Source organism: Ranitomeya variabilis, chromosome 3, assembly GCF_051348905.1.
Source record: "Ranitomeya variabilis isolate aRanVar5 chromosome 3, aRanVar5.hap1, whole genome shotgun sequence".
Lineage (NCBI taxonomy): Eukaryota > Metazoa > Chordata > Amphibia > Anura > Dendrobatidae > Ranitomeya > Ranitomeya variabilis.
Window position 1 is genome coordinate 635,153,843 of NC_135234.1, and position 22,344 is coordinate 635,176,186.

Below are 22,344 nucleotides of genomic sequence, written 5' to 3' on the forward strand. Positions count from 1 at the left end.
CTCTTTAAAAGCTGCGGCTTCTTCGCAAATGCTCCCTTTGAGTGACAGGTTTCACATTGCATGCGTGTATAGAGTGAGGTGTTACTCCAGGGGAGAAAGCGAGAAGCCAACAGGGATGCGCCTGTCCATCTGGCCTTAAGAGCTGCTGTCTACTCCAACATAATCTACAAGCAATAGAGTAAAAACAACTCGACACGGTAAATGTTTAGAGATTTTATATACATCACAAGAACTATACACACGATAGTTTTATCGTCTACATCACAGAAACAAATAAGCAAAACTATTATGCTGCCATTCACCATGCAAAAAAAGAACATATCACAGTAATAAACAACTGTTATAGACAAAAAATAATCCACAGACAGTTTTAATTTAATCCATTAATTAATCCTGGACCACTTAAGGGGAGCCATAAATTCTAATTTACTAGCAGATTATGGAAATAAGACAAATGAAGCACTGAGTCACATTGGTATACATGTATATCGCTTACAGCCATCTTTTTAATGTCCCATCAACATGCTTGCTCATCTGAGTGTGCATGGGCATTTCAAATTTAGTATTAAAAAAAAAAAAATTTTTGTAAAGGAGACAACCCACTGCAGACACATCATCCTACACAAAGGACAGTCGACAAGGCCCTTCACACTAAATAATTTGGAGGGAATGTTTAATGTATATGGCTCCTGTATGTCAGCTATCTCAATAGTCTATTCTGTGTATATCCTAATTTATGCATCAGATGACAGTCCTAGAGTGTTTGCCACCAACTTAAATTTTGGGATCAGTTAAAGGGCAGCTACTTGAGTCCTATTCATAATCTCCAGGTATACACAGGGGATGGAAGTAGGTAGGGGGGAAAAAAAAAAAAAAAAAGACAGGGCCCTTTGGAAATGCAATAGCTCCTTTTTACAAAAATTGGAAAGTGTCTTCACATGACAAATATAGTAAAGATCTCCAGAAAGGCATATATGTAATAGTAAGGAGGGATTCATAGAAGGGAGATTTGCTTTCCCACACGATTGCCTTATAATACAGTATTTGGGGTCATGTATTGTGAACACTCAACATGTATAGAAGGGTTTAATAAAAACAAATAGAAAACCAGCTTTATAAAATTTCAGCCATTCATGTGTACATACACATTTCCTTATCCTTTGCGCTAACACGTTTGAACCTCTACCCCATAGAATACCACACGGATGGGCACCCACTTCCTTGGCAAAAATGTTTCCACGCTGCTGGATATCAAGGGCACAAACAGGTTAGTGAGGCATGGCTGTTATGCGCATGCTTTGTGTAGCAATGGGATAGGTTACCATTGGTGTAGTGGCATGACTCATGGTAATCCCAGGAAGGGGCTGAGCCATAGAAACAGCCACTGGTGCCACAGACACTGCTACAGGTGCCATGGAGACAGGCGGAGGTGCCATGCCTTGAGCAATAGTTTGCGCCAGCGCAGCAGACAGTGGTGTAATCTCAGGATTTAATTGAGGGGCTGCGTTGGACTGTGCAGGAGCAGGTGCACCACTAGAAGCTACCAGTTCCTGCTGCGTGACTGGTCGGGGCTGCAAAGCCTGGCTGCTCAAAGTGGTGTGAGTTTGCGCAATGCCATGGTTATAATTGGTCACTGTCCTCACTCCTTGCTCACTGGTTGGGGCTGTGGTGCTCAGGGTGCTTAGTGTCACCACCTTGGCTTGATTACGAAACTGGGCATTCTGATCAAGCAAAATTTCATTGGTTGCTGCGAGAACAGAGAGCTGCTTTTTCATATCCTCAATACGCCTCCGAAGCATGACATTTTCTTCTTCCAACAGATGGTACTCGACAGGGGATGCACTAAAATACCCATCGTATCCTACTCGTCTCCTTTTCATTACTGGATCATCAAAATGATCACCGTAACGATATGCGGACGAGAAGTGTTCAGTTTCTGAAATCCCATCAGGTCCTCCAAAATGCTCAAAAGAACGTACAGTGGTAGCAGGCAGGCCTCCAGATGTTAGGCCAGTATTCAGGCCCACTACTCGCCTATCACATGAATATTCAAAATCAAAGTCCCTTTGCAAATGACGAAATTTGCACCTATTATCACGCTGACAATTACCTTTTAGGAAATCCCGACAGATGGGAATCTCATCTTTATTAGGTAGGTCAGTGGGAGACAAGCCAAGACCAGCGGCTACTTTCTGACGCAAGCGAGGAGGCAACTCTCCAGTTTTCTTATAGTGTTCTTCATCCTCTTTAGTGCCATGAATAAACCGGCAGTTGTTGCGCACGCACTGCTTATTCTGAAAGTCGTGACAGAAGACAAATTCATTCTTCTGTACCCCAAGATCAGGAACATCTTCGGTGTCTGGATGCTTAAAGCGGCAGCGCTTCCCTCGCTTGCATACATTGCGGAGAAAGTCACGACAAACAAAATCCACAGCTGAAGAAGCATCCTCACTGCCACTACCGGCACTGCTGGCACAATTTGGATAATTTTCCCTGTTCGGCATTGTTTTAGCAGCGCTTATGTGTGTTTTGTTTTTTAAGCTTGTCAACAATTATCGCTGCGCCTTAGTATACGAGATGCACCCGGCAATGCGCTCTGCGTAAAAGCTGTAAGAGAGAACATTACATTCAGCAATGTATTAGGCATAATCGTGATCTATATATCTAAATTGCAAAATAGCAGATATTGCTATTCATTCTGGTTTACATTGAATGGATGTTGATTTGTTGTGGAATTTATCTGGACAAAAATACTGTTCATAATTACCCAATATTTTAAAAATGCAATTGTGTCAAATTGTACAGGTGTATCCATACATAGCAGATAACCGTGCAGCATGGGGGCTTATGGTAAACTGTGCGGTGCTCTGCTGCATGGCAAAAGTCAGTAGCTGCAGTCCGAATATACCCGAGCGGGACGAGAAAAAAAACCTTACAAGGATATCTGCACAACTGGGAGAATGGCATATTCACAAGTGGCAGATCTGTTGCAGAAGGTTCTATGGCTGTCCTATTCATCTGACCCCACCATCAGCCTCACATATATGGAATCAATTTGCAGTCACAGAAATTTCTGCAATAAACATGCCATGTGGAAATAAGTAGTCATTCTTCTGATCTGCAATATCATCTATAATGCAAAACAACATCTCAATAGTTCTATCCCAATTACCTCATGTCTGTTTAACAGATATGGAAAACACTTAAAGGAGTTTGCCAATTTCTGTAAAAAAACAGAGGTAAAAAATGTGTAGTGTGTGGCACCACAGATTTATGCTAATATTTTATTTTATTTTTTTTTAAAGGGATTGCCCACTAACAGGATAAAATAATAAAACCTATACTTAACTCCTGTGCCAGCGGAGTTCTCGTGGCATCGGCACTTGCTCTCCCCAAGGCCAGTCTCACACGTCCAGATAATTCCGGTACTGGAAAAATCGGTACCGGAGTTATCCGTGTCCGTACGTGGCACATCAGTGTGGCACACGAGCGACAGCCGTGTGCCGACTGAGGACCACACGGACCGTGCAGGAGACAGCGCTAGAGTTAAGCGATGTCCCCTGCTTTTGGTGCTGAAGCCAGCATTCGTTCCTTCTCCCCAGCAGCGTTCGCTGGAGAGAAGGAATAAAAAAAAATCAAGGTGTTTTTTTTTGTGTGTTTAAAATAAAGTTCGTGGTCACCTCCCGCATCCCACCCCCTGTGCGCCCGCCCGCTTGCATTAAAATACTCACCCAGCTCCCGCGATGCCTCCTCTCAGCGCCGGCAGCTCGTCCTGTGTGAGCGGTCACGTGGTACCGCTCATTAGAGTGATGAATATGCGGTTCCACCCCTATTACACTGTAATGAGTGGTACCACGTGACCGCTCACACAGGACAAGCTGCCGGCGCTGAGAGGAGGCATCGCGGGAGCTGGGTGAGTATTTTAATGCAAGCGAGCGGGCGCACAGGGGGTGGGAGGTGACCACAAACTTTATTTTAAATTAAAAAAAATAAAAAAAAACTTGATTTTTCATTCCTTCTCTCCAGCGAACAATGCTGGGGAGAAGGAATGAATGCCGGCTTCAGCACCAAAAGCAGGGGACAGCGCTTAACTCTAGCGCTGTTTCTCCTGCGGCGGTACGTGCACACGGAGGAGAGTGCACACTGTTCTCCGTGTGCGGGACGCTTTGCGGACCGTGCTGCCGGAGAAACATAGACATGTCTCCGTGTTTTGCACACGGACACATGGTCCGTGAAAAATCACTGACATGTGCAGAGACACATGTGCAGCGGCAGCCTGGACTTCCTTTTCATATTCAGTTTGTCCGAAGGTGGAGACAGTGATGCCAGTGCTGATTGGGCATCACATGTCATTCCACCCCCTCAGTCCCATGACTGAGTGCTGACACTGCTGGAACGGAACTGGCACGGGAGTATAGGCTTTATTATTTTATCGGGGCCCAACATTTAGTTTTAAAGGGGCTCTCCACTACTAGGACAACCCCTTCTTAGTTTCTCAACCCAGGTCACGTTTAAAACATAATGAGAAGGAACAAAAAAAAAAATAATAATGAATGCGGTTTTCATGTACATAGAAAAAATATTGCTAAATTTTTAAGGGCATAACCACATATCCCTAAAGCAGGTATAGATTTAGTTTCCTATGTGAACATGTTCTTGTTATGTAACTACACAGGAATTTCCCAAAGTATAACACTCTATATTTGTTACTTCAATTCTAGAGAAAAATAAAAATCAAGGCAGAAAGCATGCATTATTTTACAGCAATTTTGAAAAAAAAAATCTGTGCTTGCTGTGTCAACATACTGAGGCCACGTTCACACGTATGATGCAATACTGATGTAAAATACCGACCAACTACTGAACGTGGCCTTAGCCTGTGTCAAATATACAGGAATCCGCTGCTTCAGCCATAAAATCAAACTGCTTTCCTGCAATATTAAAGGAGGGTTGTACACTAACGTTCTCAATTCATTTGTTGACTCCCTGTAAAATAATAACACTAAGGCCACATGCAATATTTTACCTCACTATTTGTAAGCCAAAACCAGGAGTGGGTGATAAATACAGAAGTGGTGACGTGTTTCTATTATACTTTTCCTCTGATTCTGGCCTTAAGTTAAGGCTTTACTATCTGCTTCATGACTGTATAAAGCGGCTTTCACACTAGCGTCGGCCCGACGCGCGTTGTTTAAGAAATGCCCGACGTGGGCAGCGGAAGCAGTCTTACGACGCTTCCGCTGCCCCATTGTAAGGTCCGGGATCGAAAATGGCGGACTCGACGCACAAAAAAAGTTACATGTAAGGCTAGTTTCACACTAGCGTCGGGAACAACCCGTCGCTGTGCGTCGGGCCGACGTTCCCGACGCTAGGGTGGTCTCCGCCGCACAACGGGGGCAGCGGATGCATTTTTCCCACGCATCCGCTGCCCCATTGTGAGGTGCGGGGAAGTGCGGGGAGGTGGGGGCGAAGTTCCGGCCGCGCATGCGCGGTCGGAAAAAGTGGACCGTCGGGAGCAAAAAACGTTTTCTTCTCCCGACGGTCCGCTACCACACGCCCAAGCGTCGCAAAACGGACGCGACGTTTGGCAATGCGTCGCTAATGTTAGTCTATGACGAAAAAACGTATCCAGCAAGAACTTTTGCTGGATGCGTATTTTCGGCAAAACGACGCATTTGCGACGTATTGCAGTTAACGCTAGTGTGAAACTAGCCTAACGGTTTTTTTGTGCCGACGGTCCGCCAAAACACGACGCAACCGTCGCACGACGGTTGCGACGTGTGGCCATACGTCGCAATGCGTCGCTAATGTTAGTCTATGGGGAAAAAACACATCCTGCAGACAACTTTGCAGGATGCGTTTTTTTCTCCTAAACGATGCATTGCGACGTACAGCCAACAACGCTAGTGTGAAAGTAGCCTAAGCATCGCTTAATTGTGGGCAGAAATTAAAGGGAGTCTGTCACCCCAAAAATCGTATCTGAGCTAAGCCCACCGGGATCAGGGGCTGTAGATAAGCCCCTGATGCCGGTGGGCTTAACTCAGATACGATTTTTGGGGGTGACAGGTACCCTTTAAATTTATGCAACACTGAAGTTGGTTTCTTATTCAGCAATTTCTTTTTTTCTGTTTTATTACAGGTTGAATTACAAAAAAAATTACAATACAAATGCAGCAAAGTGCCCTGATGTGAATACACTAAGGCTATGTACACACGTCCGGAATTGCCACGGAAATTTCCGCAGCCACTCCGCAACTGTGCCGCGGGTAAGACACATGCAGAATTGGCATGCGTTTTCCCACTAAACACTATCGTTTTCCAAGTGATCTGTAGCATCACTTGGAAAACTAATTGACAGGTTGGTCACACTTGTCAAACAGTGTTTGACAAGTGTGACCAACTTTTTACTATTGATGCTGCTATGCAGCATCAATAGTAAAAGATCTAATGTTAAAAATAATTTAAAAAATGTGATATTCTCACTTTCTGGCCTCCCCCGCAGCCTTCCTGCTCCCGATAATGCCTCGCGGCAATGACCCCAGATGACGTAGCGGTCTCGAGAGACCGCTACATCATCACAGGTCATTGCCGCAAAGCATCACTGGGAAAAGAAGCATCGCGAGGAGCGGGAAGGCTGCCGGGGACACCGGAAGGTGAGAATATCACGATTTTTTATTTTTCTTCAGGTATATGGTTCCCAGGGCCTGGAGGATAGTCCCCTCTCCTCCACCCTGGGTACCAACCGCACATGATCTGCTTACTTCCCGCATGGTGGGCATAGCCCAATGCAGAAAGTAAGCGGATCAATGCAATCCTGTATGTGCGGAATCCCCACGATTCCACACAAGGAATGAACATGCTGCGTTTTTTTCTGGAATGTGTTTCCTCCGTGGAAAAAAATGCAACATGTGCACAAAAATTGCAGAGTGCATTCTAATAATAGGATGCTTAATGTATGTGGTTTTTCACGTTTTTATAGTGAAAAACCATGACAAGTCCTGAACGTGTGCACAGCCTTAAAAGAAGCACCAAAAGTTATAAAATTGGCACAAAAATGGGCTGCATTCTATGCTATTATTGTATTTGTTATACCGGTAAATAAATAAACTGCAGAATAAGACACCGACTACAGCACCGTCTTTAGACCAAGCTCAAGGCAAGAATGATAGGGCAGCACTCGGTAACAGCGGGGTGGGCTGAGCTCCTGAACAGACAGGCTCAGCTGCCTCATTATGGGGAAAGAAAACCATGGCGGAGCCTCAGCTGTGTGCGCGGGATGTCCGCGGCTTCTCGCCCACCGCTCCCAGCAGCCTCATGGCGGGGCTACGGAGATGCTGAGCGCGGCTCTGGGGCGGCCTCTCCGTGCCACTGTACAGAATGAGGCACTATGGAGGCCGCCGCAGCACTAGGCCTTATCGTACCCGCTCCCGCCCAGAGAACTATGGCCGCCATTCACACGTCACAGAGGCTGCGCACGTATCGCTACAGCCAACACACGACAGGCCCATACGTACCCAATAACGCCTTGCGGCCTCGGTAACCGCAACCACAGCAGAAATACGGGCTCCCGCGACTAGGAGGCACCGGAGAAGCTATAGCGTGTATGACGAGGCCAGAAATGCCAGTCACGACCGCGCGGCAGCAGACCACGCCCACTTCCGGAGTAGCAGCACGTGACGTTACAGAGAGAGGGCGTGGCTCTGGTGCTGTAGCCGGAAGCAGTGTAGCGCAGTGGGTGGTGCTGCGCTGCACATAGAATAGAAGACCGTCACGTGGCTGGTGTGCAGAATGTGCACCTGAGAGCCACGCGTGACTCTAGCCTGAGAGGACTCACATGCTCAGTCATGCTGTAACTTATTGGAAACGTTTCCACAAGTATCTGCAGGACTGGCTGCTGGTCATGTTATAAGAGAAAACCCATTAGGCTACTTTCACACTAGCGTCGGGAACAACCCGTCGCTGTGCGTCGGGCCGACGTTCCCGACGCTAGCGTGGTCTCCGCCGCACAACGGGGGCAGCGGATGCATTTTTCCCACGCATCCGCTGCCCCATTGTGAGGTGCGGGGAAGTGCGGGGAGGTGGGGGCGGAGTTCCGGCCGCGCATGCGCGGTCGGAAAAAGCGGACCGTCGGGAGCAAAAAACGTTACATGTAACGTTTTTTTCTCCCGACTGTCCGCTACCACACGCCCAAGCGTCGCAAAACGGACGCAACGTTTGGCAATGCGTCGCAAATGCGTCGCTAATGTTAGTCTATGACGAAAAAACGTATCCAGCAAGAACTTTTGCTGGATGCGTATTTTCGGCAAAACGACGCATTTGCGATGTATTGCAGTTAACGCTAGTGTGAAAGTAGCCTTAGGCTATGTGCACACGTTGCGGAAAGGTGTGCGGTTTTTCCGCAGTTTTTGTGTGGATTCCACCTGAGGTTTTACACCTGCGGATTCCTATTGAGGAGCAGGTATAAACCGCTGCGGAATCCGCACAAAGAATTGGCATGTTGCGGAATATACACTGCAGCGTTTCTGCTCGGTATTTTCTGCACCATGGGCACTGCGGATTTTGTTTTCCATAGGTTTACATGGTACTGTACAGCGCATGGAAAACTGCTGAGAATCCGCAGCGTGTGCACATAACCTTATACAAACCCATCCCACATCCCTGGTTTTCGGGCACTTAACCCATTTACCCCCAAGGGTGGTTTGCACGTTAAAGGGAACCTGTCACCCCGTTTTTTCCGTATGAGATAAAAATACTGTTAAATAGGGCCTGAGCTGTGCATTACAATAGTGTAGTTTGTGGACCCCGATTCCCCACCTATGCTGCCGAAATACGTTACCAAAGTAGCCGTTGTCGCCTGTCAATCAGGCTGGTCTGGTCAGATGGGCGTGGTGTCTTCCCCCAGATCTTGCTTATTTTTCCGTTGGTGGCGTAGTTGTTTGCGCATGCCCAAGTCCAGAATCCACTGCACAGGGGAGGGAAAAGAGCGCGATCTGCGCTATTCCCCTGGTGATCGGTGGGGGCGGCCATCTTCCTGTGGCCGCGCGTGCGCAGATGGAGCGCTCTGCTGCCCGGGGCTTCAGGAAAATGGCCGCGGGATGCTGCGCGTGCGCAGATGGAGATCGCGGCGGCCATTTTCCTGGAGCAGAACTCTGCTTCAGGAAAATGGCCGCCGCGATCTCCATCTGCGCACGCGCAGCATCCCGCGGCCATTTTCCTGAAGCCCCGGGCAGCAGAGCGCTCCATCTGCGCACGCGCGGCCACAGGAAGATGGCCGCCCCCACCGATCACCAGGGGAATAGCACAGATCGCGCTCTTTTCCCTCCCCTGTGCAGTGGATTCTGGACTTGGGCATGCGCAAACAACTACGCCACCAACGGAAAAATAAGCAAGATCTGGGGGAAGACACCACGCCCATCTGACCAGACCAGCCTGATTGACAGGCGACAACGGCTACCTTGGTAACGTATTTCGGCAGCATAGGTGGGGAATCGGGGTCCACAAAATACACTATTGTAATGCACAGCTCAGGCCCTATTTAACAGTATTTTTATCTCATACGGAAAAAACGGGGTGACAGGTTCCCTTTAATGACCGGGCCAATTTTTACAATTCTGACCACTGTCCCTTTATGAGGTTATAAATCTGGAACGCTTCAACGGATCTTGGCGATTCTGACATTGTTTTCTCGTGACATATTGTACTTCATGATAGTGGTAAAATTTCTTAGATATAACTTGCGTTTATTTGTGAAAAAAACGGAAATTTGGCGAAAATTTTGAAAATTTCACAATTTTCCAACTTTGAATTTTTATGCCCTTACATCACAGAGATATGTCACACAAAATACTTAATAGGTAAGATTTCCCACATGTCTACTTTACATCAGCACAATTTAGGAACCAAAATTTTTTTTTGTCAGGGAGTTATAAGGGTTATAAGTTGACTAGCAATTTCTCATTTTTACAACACCATTTTTTTTAGGGACCACATCTCATTTGAAGTCATTTTGAGGGGTCTATATGATGGAAAACACCCAAGTGTGACACCATTCTAAAAACTGAACCCCTCAAGGTGCTCAAAACCACATTCAAGAAGTTTATTAACCCTTCAGGTGTTTCACAGGAATTTTTGGAATGTTTAAATAAAAATTAACATTTAACTTTTTTTTACACAAAATTTATTTCAGCTCCAATTTGTTTTATTTTACCAAGGGTAACAGGAGAAAATGGACCCCAAAAGTTGTTGTACAATTTGTGCTGAGTACGCTGATACCCCATATGTGGGGGTAAACCACTGTTTGGGCGCATGGCAGAGCTCGGAAGGGAAGGAGCGCCATTTGACTTTTCAATGCAAAATTGACTGGAATTGAGATGGAACGCCATGTTGCGTTTGGAGAGCCCCTGATGTGCCTAAACATTGAAACCCCCCACAAGTGACACCATTTTGGAAAGTAGACCCCCTAAGGAACTTATCTAGATGTGTGGTGAGCACTTTGACCCACCAAGTGCTTCAGGGTATGTGCATACGCTGCGGATTTTGCTGCGGATCCGTAGCGGATTTGACGCTGCGGATCCGCAGCAGTTTTCCCAAAGCTTACAGTACCATGTAAACCTATGGGATAAAAAAACCACTGTGCACATGCTGCGGAAAAATCCACACGGAAAAGCAGCGGATTATTTTCCGCAGCATGTCAATTCTTTCTGTGGATTCCGCAGCGGTTTTCAACCTGCACCAATAGGAAAGTGCAGTTGAAAACCCGCAGACGAATCCGCAGTAGAAACCGCGAGAAAATCCGCAGTGAAAATGGCAGTGGTTTTGCACTGCGGACTTTCCAAATCCGCTGCGGAAAAATCCACAGCAGAATCTGCAGCGTGTGCACATACCCTCACAGAAGTTTATAATGCAGAGCCGTAAAAATAAAAAATCATATTTTTTCACAAAAATTATCTTTTCGCCCCCAATTTTTTATTTTCCCAAGGGTAAGAGAAGAAATTGGACCCCAAAAGTTGTTGTGCAATTTGTCCTGAGTATGCCGATACCCCATATGTGGGGGTAAACCACTGTTTGGGCGCATAGCAGAGCTCGGAAGGGAAGGAGCGCCATTTGACTTTTCAATGCAAAATTGACTGGAATTAAGATGGGACGCCATGTTGCGTTTGGAGAGCCCCTGATGTGCCTAAACATTGAAACCCCCCACAAGTGATACCATTTTGGAAAGTAGACCCCTTAAGGAACTTATCTAGATGTGTGGTGAGAACTTTGACCCAACAAGTGCTTCACAGAAGTTTACAATGCAGAGCCGTAAAAATAAAAAATCATTTTTTCACAAAAATGATCTTTTCGCCCCAAATTTTTTATTTTCCCAAGGGTAAGAGAAGAAATTGGACCCCAAAAGTTGTTGTGCAATTTGTCCTGAGTACGCTGATACCCGATATGTGGGGGTAAATGACTGTTTGGGCGCATGACAGAGCTCGGAAGGGAAGGAGCGCCGTTTGACTTTTCAATGCAAAATTGACTGGAATTGAGATGGGACACCATGTCGCGTTTGGAGACCCTGATGTGCCTAAACATTAAACCCCCCCACAAGTGACACCATTTTGGAAAGTAGACCCCCTAAGGAACTTATCTAGATGTGTTTTGAGAGCTTTGATCCCCCAAGTGTTTCACTACAGTTTATAACGCAGAGCCGTGAAAATACAAATTATTTTTTCTTTCACAAAAATGATTTTTTACCCCCCAGTTTTGTATTTTCACAAGGGTAACAGGAGAAATTGGACCCCAAAAGTTGTTGTCCAATTTGTCCTGAGTACGCTGATACCCCATATGTGGGGGGGAACCACTGTTTGGGCGCATGGCAGAGCTCGGGAGGGAAGGAGTGCCATTTGGAATGCAGACTTAGATGGATTGGTCTGCAGGCGTCACGTTGCATTTGCAGAGCCCCTGATGTACCCAAACAGTAGAAACCCCAAAAAGTGACCCCCATATTGGAAACTAGACCTCCCAAGGAACTTATCTAGATGTGTTGTGAGAACTTTGAACCCCCAAGTGTTTCACTACAGTTTACAACGCAGAGCCGTGAAAATAAAAAAAATGATTTTTAGCCCCCCAAATTTATATTTTCCCAAAGGTAACAAGAGAACTTGGACCCCAAAAGTTGTTGTCCAATTTGTCCCGAGTACGCTGATGCCCCATATGTTGGGGTAAACCCCTGTTTGGGCGCATGGGAAAGCTCGGAAGGGAAGGAGCACTGTTTTACTTTTTCAATGCAGAATTGGCTGGAATTGAGATCGGACGCCATGTCGCGTTTGGAGAGCCCCTGATGTGCCTAAACAGTGGAAACTGTTGTGAACTCTATTTTTGGGCTCCCTCTAGTAGTCACAAGCGGTACTGTGTAGTGTTGTCTTTCTGCAGGTTGGCAGCATCAGCTGGTTCGTTATCCTTGGTTGGTTTCCTATTTAGCTCACCTGGATACTCAGTTCCTTGCCTGCTCTCAATGTATTCACTGCTCTTTAGATTCCTTGTGACTACCTTGCTCCCAGTCTCTCCAAGACAAGCTAAGTTTTTTTTTGTTTATTTTTTGATTATCAGCATTCATCATGTTTCTTGTCCAACTTGCTAAAATGTGATTTCCTCGCTTGCTGGTTGCTCTAGGGGACTGAGTTTCTCCCCCCACACTGTTAGTTGGTGCGGGGGTTCTTGAAATCTCAGTGTGGATATTTTGTAAGGGTTTTTTACTGACCGCACAGACCCCTTTTCTATTTTCTGCTATCTAGTATTAGTGGGCCTCATTTGCTGAATCTGCTTTCACCCCTGTGTATGTGCCTTCCTCTTACCTCACCGTTATTATTTGTTGGGGGCTTCTATATCTTTGGGGATTATTTCTCTGGAGGCAAGTGAGGTCTTTCTTTCTCTCTAGGGGTAGTTAGTTCCTCAGGCTGGCTCGAGACGTCTAGGATTTTAGTCACGTTCACCGGCTACCTCTAGTGTGTTGGATAGGTTCAGATTTGCGGTCAGTCCAGTTTACCACCTCCCTAAAGCTTGTCCTATGTTTTGTTACTTAGCTGGAGTATTTTGTGATCCTCAACCACTAAGGATCATAACAGTAGAGCAGGCCAAAAAGTGTTTAATGCATCACAGAAGTGGGATAAAAAGAAGACCTGAGTACATTTTTTTTTTTTTTTCCTCCCGCTTTTCCTTTGCTGCAGTCTGTTTAGCTTCTTTCATCCCCTTGAACTCTGGGTGGTTTTGAGCTCAGCTGCAGACATGAATGTTCAGACTCTGACTTCTAGTGTGGATCATCTTACTGCACGGGTGCAAAGTATTCAGGATTTTGTTATTCATAGCCCTATGTCAGAACCAAAGATACCCATTCCTGAGTTGTTTTCTGGAGATCTAGGTTTCTAAATTTTAAGAATAATTTTAAGTTATTTCTATCTCTGAGACCTCGTTCCTCTGGTGATTCTGCTCAGCAAGTTAAAATTGTTATCTCCTTGTTGCGTGGCGACCCTCAAGATTGGGCTTTCTCTCTGGCGCCAGGAGATCCTGCATTGCTTAATGTAGATGCATTTTTTCTGGCTCTTGGACTGCTTTATGAGGAGCCTAATCTTGAGAATCAGGCAGAAAAAGCGTTGCTGGCTATCTCTCAACATCAGGATGAAGCAGAGGTGTATTGTCAAAAATTTCGGAAATGGCCGGTGCTTACTCAATGGAATGAGTGTGCCCTGGCTGCAAATTTCAGAGAAGGTCTTTCTGAGGCCGTTAAGAATGTTATGGTGGGGTTTCCACCCCTACAAGTCTGAGTGATTCTATGGCTTTAGCCATTCAGGTTGATCGGCGTTTGCGGGAGCGCAAATCTGCTCATCCTTTGGCGGTATTTTCTGAACAGAGACCTGAGTCTATGCAATGTGACCAAACTCTGACCAGAATTGAGCGACAAAGTCATAGACGTCAAAATGGGTTGTGCTTTTACTGTGGTGATTCTACTCATGTTATCTCAGCATGCTCTAAACGCTTAAAAAAAATCGCTAAACCTGTCACCATTGGTACTATGCAGCCTAAATTTATTTTGTCTGTTACTTTGATTTGTTCTTTGTCGTCCTACCCGGTTATGGCTTTTGTGGATTCGGGTGCTGCCCTGAATCTGATGGATTTGTCGTTTGCCAGGCGCTGTGGTTTTGTCCTGGAGCCTTTGGAATTTCCTATTCCTCTGAGGGGAATTGATGCTACGCCATTGGCTGAGAATAAGCCTCAGTATTGGACGCAAATGACCATGTGCATGACTCCTGTACATCAGGAGGTGATTCGCTTTCTTGTTCTGCATAATTTGCATGATGTTGTCGTTTTGGGTCTGCCATGGCTGCAGGCTCATAATCCAGTTTTAGATTGGAAAGCTATGTCTGTGTCAAGTTGGGGTTGTCAGGGAATTCATGGCGATGCTCCGTTGGTGTCTATTGCTTCTTCCACTCCTTCTGAGGTCTCTGAGTTTTTGTCTGACTACCAGGATGTATTTGATGAGCCCAGGTCCAGTGCCCTGCCCCCTCATAGGGATTGTGACTGTGCTATAAATTTAATTCCTGGTAGTAAATTCCCTAAGGGACGACTTTTTAATCTGTCTATACCAGAGCATGCCGCGATGCGGAGTTATATAAAGGAGTCTTTGGAGAAGGGACATATTCGCCCATCCTCTTCCCCTCTTGGTGCAGGATTTTTTTTTGTGGCCAAGAAGGACGGTTCTTTGAGACCTTGTATAGATTATCGTCTTCTGAATAAAATCACAGTCAAATTTCAGTATCCTTTACCACTATTGTCTGATTTGTTTGCTCGGATTAAGGGTGCCAGTTGGTTCACCAAGATAGATCTCCGTGGTGCGTATAACCTTGTGCGCATTAAGCAGGGAGATGAATGGAAAACAGCATTTAATACGCCTGAAGGCCATTTTGAGTACTTGGTGATGCCTTTTGGACTCTCTAATGCTCCTTCTGTGTTTCAGTCCTTCATGCATGACATCTTTCGAGAATATCTGGATAAATTTATGATTGTTTATCTGGATGACATTTTGGTCTTTTCTGATGATTGGGAGTCCCATGTGAAGCAGGTCAGGATGGTGTTTCAGGTCTTGCGTGCTAATGCTTTATTTGTGAAGGGCTCAAAATGCCTCTTCGGAGTACAGAAGGTCTCCTTTTTGGATTTTATTTTTTCTCCTTCTACTGTGGAGATGGACCCAGTCAAGGTCCAGGCTATTCATGACTGGACTCAGCCCACGTCTGTTAAGAGTCTTCAGAAGTTCTTGGGTTTTGCTAATTTTTACCGTCGTTTCATCGCTAATTTTTCTAGCGTGGTTAAACCTTTGACGGATTTGACCAAGAAGGGTTCTGATGTGACTAATTGGTCTCCTGCGGCCGTGGAGGCCTTTCAGGAGCTGAAGCACCAGTTTTCTTCAGCTCCAGTCTTATGTCAGCCAGATGTCTCTCTCCCCTTCCAGGTCGAGATTGATGCTTCTGAGATTGGAGCAGGGGCTGTTTTGTCGCAGAGAAGCTCTGATGGCTCTGTGATGAAGCCATGTGCTTTCTTTTCAAGAAAGTTTTTGCCTGCCGAGCGGAATTATGATGTTGGTAATCGGGAGTTGTTGGCTATGAAGTGGGCATTTGAGGAGTGGCGACATTGGCTCGAAGGAGCTAAACATCGTGTGGTGGTCTTGACTGATCACAAAAATCTGATTTACCTTGAATCTGCCAAGCGCCTGAATCCTAGACAGGCTCGTTGGTCGTTGTTTTTCTCCCGTTTCAACTTCGTGGTCTCATACCTGCCTGGTTCGAAGAACGTGAAAGCTGATGCACTTTCTAGGAGTTTTGTGCCTGACTCTCCGGGAGTTTCTGAGCCGGCTGGTATTCTCAGAGAGGGAGTGATTTTGTCTGCCATTTCCCCAGATTTGCGACGAGTGCTGCAGAAATTTCAGGCGGATAGACCTGACCGTTGTCCACCAGAGAGACTGTTTGTCCCGGATAGATGGACCAGCAGAGTTATTTCCGAGGTTCATTCTTCGGTGTTGGCGGGTCCTCCTGGGATTTTTGGTACCAGAGATTTGGTGGCTAGGTCCTTCTGGTGGCCTTCCTTGTCGCGGGATGTGCGTTCCTTTGTGCAGTCTTGTGGGATTTGTGCTCCGGCTAAGCCTTGCTGTTCTCGTGCCAGCGGTTTGCTTTTGCCTTTGCCTATTCCGAAAAGGCCTTGGTCGCACATTTCCATGGATTTTATATCGGATCTTCCAGTATCTCAGAAAATGTCTGTCATCTGGGTGGTGTGTGATCATTTTTCCAAGATGGTCCATTTGGTGCCCTTGCCTAAGTTGCCTTCTTCCTCCGATTTGGTTCCTCTATTTTTTCAGAATGTGGTTCGCTTGCACGGCATTCCTGAAAATATTGTGTCTGATAGAGGATCCCAGTTTGTGTCCAGGTTTTGGCGGACTTTTTGTGCTAAGATGGGCATTGATTTGTCTTTTTCGTCGGCCTTCCATCCTCAGACTAATAGCCAAACCGAGCGAACTAATCAGACGTTGGAAACTTATTTGAGATGTTTTGTTTCTGCTGATCAGGATGATTGGGTGGCTTTTTTGCCATTGGCCGAGTTTGCCCTTAATAATCGGGCTAGTTCTGCTACTTTGGTTTCGCCTTTTTTCTGCAATTCTGGTTTCCATCCCCGTTTTTCCTCGGGTCAGGTTGAGTCTTCTGATTGTCCTGGGGTGGATTCTGTGGTGAATAGGTTGCAGCAGATTTGGAACCATGTGGTGGACAATTTGAGGTTGTCACAGGAGAAGGCTCAGCGCTTTGCCAACCGCCGCCGCGGTGTGGGTCCCCGACTTCGTGTTGGGGATTTGGTGTGGCTGTCTTCTCGGTATGTTCCTATGAAGGTCTCCTCTCCTAAATTCAAGCCTCGCTTCATCGGTCCTTATAAGATCTTGGAAATCCTTAACCCGGTGTCTTTTCGTTTGGATCTCCCAGCATCGTTTGCCATTTATAATGTGTTCCATAGGTCTTTGTTGCGGAGGTATGTGGTACCTGTGGTTCCTTCTGTTGAGCCTCCTGCTCCGGTGCTGGTCGAGGGCGAATTGGAGTACGTGGTGGAGAAGATTTTGGATTCTCTTATCTCTAGACGGAGGCTTCAGTATTTGGTTAAGTGGAAGGGCTATGGTCAGGAGGATAATTCCTGGGTTGTCGCCTCTGATGTTCATGCGGCCGATTTGGTTCGTGCCTTCCACGCGGCTCATCCTGATCGCCCTGGGGGTCTTGATGAGGGTTCGGTGACCCCTCCTCAAGGGGGGTACTGTTGTGAACTCTATTTTTGGGCTCCCTCTAGTGGTCACAAGCGGTACTGTGTAGTGTTGTCTTTCTGCAGGTTGGCAGCATCAGCTGGTTCATTATCCTTGGTTGGTTTCCTATTTAGCTCACCTGGATACTCAGTTCCTTGCCTGCTCTCAATGTATTCAGTGCTCTTCAGATTCCTTGTGACTACCTTACATAGTTACATAGTTACATAGTTATTAAGGTTGAAAGAAGACTGTAAGTCCATCTAGTTCAACCCATAGCCTAACCTAACATGCCCCAACATGTTGATCCAGGGGAAGGCAAAAAAACCCCATGTGGCAAAGAGTAACTCCACCATGGGGAAAAAAATTCCTTCCCGACTCCACATACGGCAATCAGACTAGTTCCCTGGATCAACGCCTTATCAAGGAATCTAGTGTATATACCCTGTAACATTATACTTTTCCAGAAAGGTATCCAGTCCCCTCTTAAATTTAATTAATGAATCACTCATTACAACATCATACGGCAGAGAGTTCCATAGTCTCACTGCTCTTACAGTAAAGAATCCACGTCTGTTATTATGCTTAAACCTTCTTTCCTCCAGACGTAGAGGATGCCCCCTTGTCCCTGTCTCAGGTCTATGATTAAAAAGATCATCAGAAAGGTCTTTGTACTGTCCCCTCATATATTTATACATTAACATAAGATCACCCCTTAGTCTTCGTTTTTCCAAACTAAATAGCCCCAAGTGTAATAACCTATCTTGGTATTGCAGACCCCTCAGTCCTCTAATAACCTTGGTCGCTCTTCTCTGCACCCGCTCTAGTTCAGCTATGTCTTTCTTATACACCGGAGACCAGAACTGTGCACAGTATTCTAAGTGTGGTCGAACTAGTGACTTGTATAGAGGTAAAATTATGTTCTCCTCATGAGCATCTATGCCTCTTTTAATACATCCCATTATTTTATTTGCCTTTGTAGCAGCTGCCTGACACTGGCCACTGAATATGAGTTTGTCATCCACCCATACACCCAGGTCTTTTTCATTGACGGTTTTGCCCAGAGTTTTAGAATTAAGCACATAGTTATACATCTTATTACTTCTACCCAAGTGCATGACCTTACATTTATCCCCATTAAAGCTCATTTGCCATTTATCAGCCCAAGCTTCTAGTTTACATAAATCATCCTGTAATATAAAATTGTCCTCCCCTGTATTGATTACCCTGCAGAGTTTAGTGTCATCTGCAAATATTGAAATTCTACTCTGAATGCCCCCTACAAGGTCATTAATAAATATGTTAAAAAGAAGAGGGCCCAATACTGACCCCTGTGGTACCCCACTGCTAACCGCGACCCAGTCCGAGTGTGCTCCTTTAATAACCACCCTTTGTTTCCTATCCCTGAGCCAGCTCTCAACCCACTTACACATATTTTCCCCTATCCCCATTACTCTCATTTTATGTAACAACCTTTTGTGTGGCACCGTATCAAAAGCTTTGGAAAAGTCCATATATACTACGTCCACTGGGTTCCCTTGGTTCAGTCCTGAACTTACCTCTTCATAGAAGCTGATCAAATTAGTCTGACATGAACGGTCCCTAGTAAACCCGTGCTGATACTGGGTCATGAGGTTATTCCTCTTCAGATACTCCAGCATAGCATCCCTTAGAATGCCCTCCAGGATTTTACCCACAGTAGAGGTTAAACTTACTGGCCTATAATTACCGAGTTCAGTTTTTGCCCCTTTTTTGAATATTGGCACCACATTTGCTATACGCCAGTCCTGTGGTACAGACCCTGTTATTATGGAGTCTTTAAAGATTAAAAATAATGGTCTATCAATGACTGTACTTAGTTCCTGCAGTACTCGGGGGTGTATCCCATCCGGGCCCGGAGATTTGTCAATTTTAGTTATTTTTAGACGCCGCTGTACTTCCTGCTGGGTTAAGCAGGTGACATTTAATGGGGAATTTTTATCACTAGTCATTTTGTCTGCCATGGGATTTTCTTTTGTAAATACTGATGAAAAAAAGTCATTTAGCATATTGGCTTTTTCCTCATCCTCATCCACCATTTTACCCAGACTATTTTTAAGGGGGCCAACACTGTCATTTTTTAGTTTCTTACTATTTATATAGTTAAAGAATATTTTGGGATTATTTTTACTCTCTCTGGCAATGAGTCTCTCTGTCTCAATCTTTGCTGCCTTGATTTGCTTTTTACAGAATGTATTTAATTTTCTGTATTTATTTAATGCCTCCTCACTACCTACTTCCTTTAATTCTCTAAATGCTTTCTTTTTGTCCCTTATTGCGCCCCTTACAGCTCTATTTAGCCATATTGGTTTCCTCCTATTTCTAGTATGTTTATTCCCATACGGTATATACTGTGCACAGGTCCTATCCAGGATGCTAATAAATGTCTCCCATTTTCTTTGTGTATTTTTGTGTCTCAGGATATCGTCCCAGTTAATTGCACCAAGATCCTCTCTCATCCGTTGGAAATTTGCCCTCCTGAAGTTTAGTGTCCTTGTCACCCCCCTACTACCCATCTTATTAAAGGTTACATGAAAACTTATTATTTTGTGATCACTATTCCCCAAGTGACCCCCAACACTTATATTTGATATGCGGTCTGGCCTGTTGGTTAATATTAGGTCTAGCAGTGCCCCCCTCCTTGTTGGGTCCTGAACCAGTTGTGAAAGGTAATTGTCTCTCATAGTTGTCAAAAACCGATTACCTTTGCTGGAACTGCAGGTTTCTGTTCCCCAATCTATTTCAGGGTAGTTGAAGTCCCCCATAATAATGACTTCTCCTTGAGTCGCAGCTTCATCTATTTGCTTTACGAGGATATTCTCCATTGCTTCCATTAGTTTTGGAGATTTATAACAAACCCCTATCAGTAATTTATTATTTTTTCCCCCTCCCCTTATCTCCACCCACAGAGACTCTACATTTTCATTAGATTCACCTATATTATCACGCAGGATGGGTTTTAAGGTCGATTTTACATACAGACACACCCCACCCCCTCGCTTATCTGTACGGTCATTTCTGAAAAGGCTATAGCCCTGCAAGTTAACAGCCCAGTCATGGCTCTCATCCAGCCACGTCTCAGATATCCCCACCATGTCATAATTATGCTCCAACAACATTAGTTCTAATTCATCCATTTTGTTGGCGAGGCTTCTGGCATTAGTATACATGCACTTGATGTTACTCTCTGTACCTCTATTCTTTCTTAAATTACTAACTGTTCTAACCCCACCCCCCATGCCACCGCCACCCCCAACTTCCTTATTTGTGCCCAGGTCTCTATCTGCACTATCTTCCCCTCCTATAAAATGAATACCCTCCCCCCCTATCCCTAGTTTAAACACTCCTCCAACCTTCTAACCATTTTCTCCCCCAGCACAGCTGCACCTTCCCCATTGAGGTGCAGCCCGTCCCTAGCGTAGAGCCTGTAGCCAACTGAGAAGTCGGCCCAGTTCTGCAGGAACCCAAACCCCTCCTTCCTACACCAATTCTTGAGCCACTTATTAACCTCCCTAATCTCCCGTTGTCTCTCTGGTGTGGCACGTGGTACAGGCAGTATTTCGGAAAATACCACGTTGGAGGTCCTTGCTTTCAGCTTGCAGCCTAATTCCCTGAAATCATCTTTAAGGACCTTCCACCTACCTCTAACTTTGTCATTTGTGCCAATGTGCACCATGACCGCTGGGTCCTCACCAGCCCCTCCCAGTAATCTGTCCACCCGATCAGCGATGTGTCGGACTCGAGCGCCAGGTAGGCAGCACACCGTCCGACGATCCCTGTCTTTGTGACAGATTGCCCTATCTGTTCCCCTAATAATTGAGTCCCCCACTACCAGCACCTGTCTGGCCTGCCCTGCTCTCCTTTTTCCCTCCTTACTGGAGCAGTCACTCCTCCGGCTTTCAGAGGACATGCCTGGCTGCAGCAGTGCTACCCCTGTACTGGCACCCCCCTCATCTGCCAACTTAGCAAACTTATTGGGGTGTGCCAGATCAGGACTAGCCTCCCTGGCACTCTTCCCTCTACCCCGCCTTCTATCTGTCACCCAGCTAACTGCCACACTGTCCTGCAGCTCCATCCTACCATCCCCCTCCTCATCTATCCCATTGAGCGTCTGCTCTGTGAGCAGAAGACTCCTCTCCATGTTGTCTATGGATCTCAGTGTTGCCAGCTGCACATTTAGATCCAGTATCTGGGTTTCCAAATGCACAATGTGCTCACATCTCGCACAGCAGTATGCACCCTCGACCGGCTGGTCAAGGACTGCATACATGTGGCAAGATGTACACTGGATGGCATTAACAATTGTGGAGCACATTTCCTAATGGGGATTGCACCACACAGAAACGTTAATTAAAAATAAATACAAAGTATTAATTAAACCAAAAAAAAAAAAAAAAACAGAAGCAATTCCTCCCTTGGAAACTCCCTGATTCCAAAGTCACTGAATCACAAGTCACACACTTACCGCCGTTCACACTTACGCTCAGGTCACACTCAGCTCGCTCACACTCGCTGTGCTGAAGATTTATAGATTTATTTTTTTTTCTCTATCTCCCCTCAACAGCAATCCACCTTGCTGTTCAGATGCACTTCCAAAAAGGACTTGAGCCCCAAACAGCTGCCCCTTATATCCCCTTAATTATGAGCCCCCACCCTAAGTTAACTCCTTATGAATATAGCTACTCCCAATTCAGCAACTCACTCCAATTCACACAGGTATTTGTTAAAGGCCTTCCAAATACCTCTTCACTGAATCACAAGTCACACACTTACCGCCGTTCACACTTACGCTCAGGTCACACTCAGCTCGCTCACACTCGCTGTGCTGAAGATTTATAGATTTTTTTTTTTTCTCTATCTCCCCTCAACAGCAATCCACCTTGCTGTTCAGATGCACTTCCAAAAAGGACTTGAGCCCCAAACAGCTGCCCCTTATATCCCCTTAATTATGAGCCCCCACCCTAAGTTAACTCCTTATGAATATAGCTACTCCCAATTCAGCAACT

The 22,344-nt window shown here is 45.7% G+C and overlaps 1 protein-coding gene across 1 annotated transcript; it reads right to left on the bottom strand.

Moving 5' to 3' along the window:
- Window positions 1-200: 200 nt before the first annotated feature.
- On the bottom strand, window positions 201-7,680 carry ZC3H10 (zinc finger CCCH-type containing 10). Its single transcript, XM_077297537.1, has 2 exons — window positions 7,515-7,680; window positions 201-2,607 (listed from the first exon to the last, which is right to left on the bottom strand). The coding sequence occupies exon 2, from the start codon at window positions 2,502-2,504 to the stop codon at window positions 1,269-1,271; it is 1,236 nt and encodes a 411-aa protein (XP_077153652.1). The 5' UTR covers window positions 2,505-2,607; window positions 7,515-7,680; the 3' UTR covers window positions 201-1,268.
- Window positions 7,681-22,344: the final 14,664 nt, after the last annotated feature.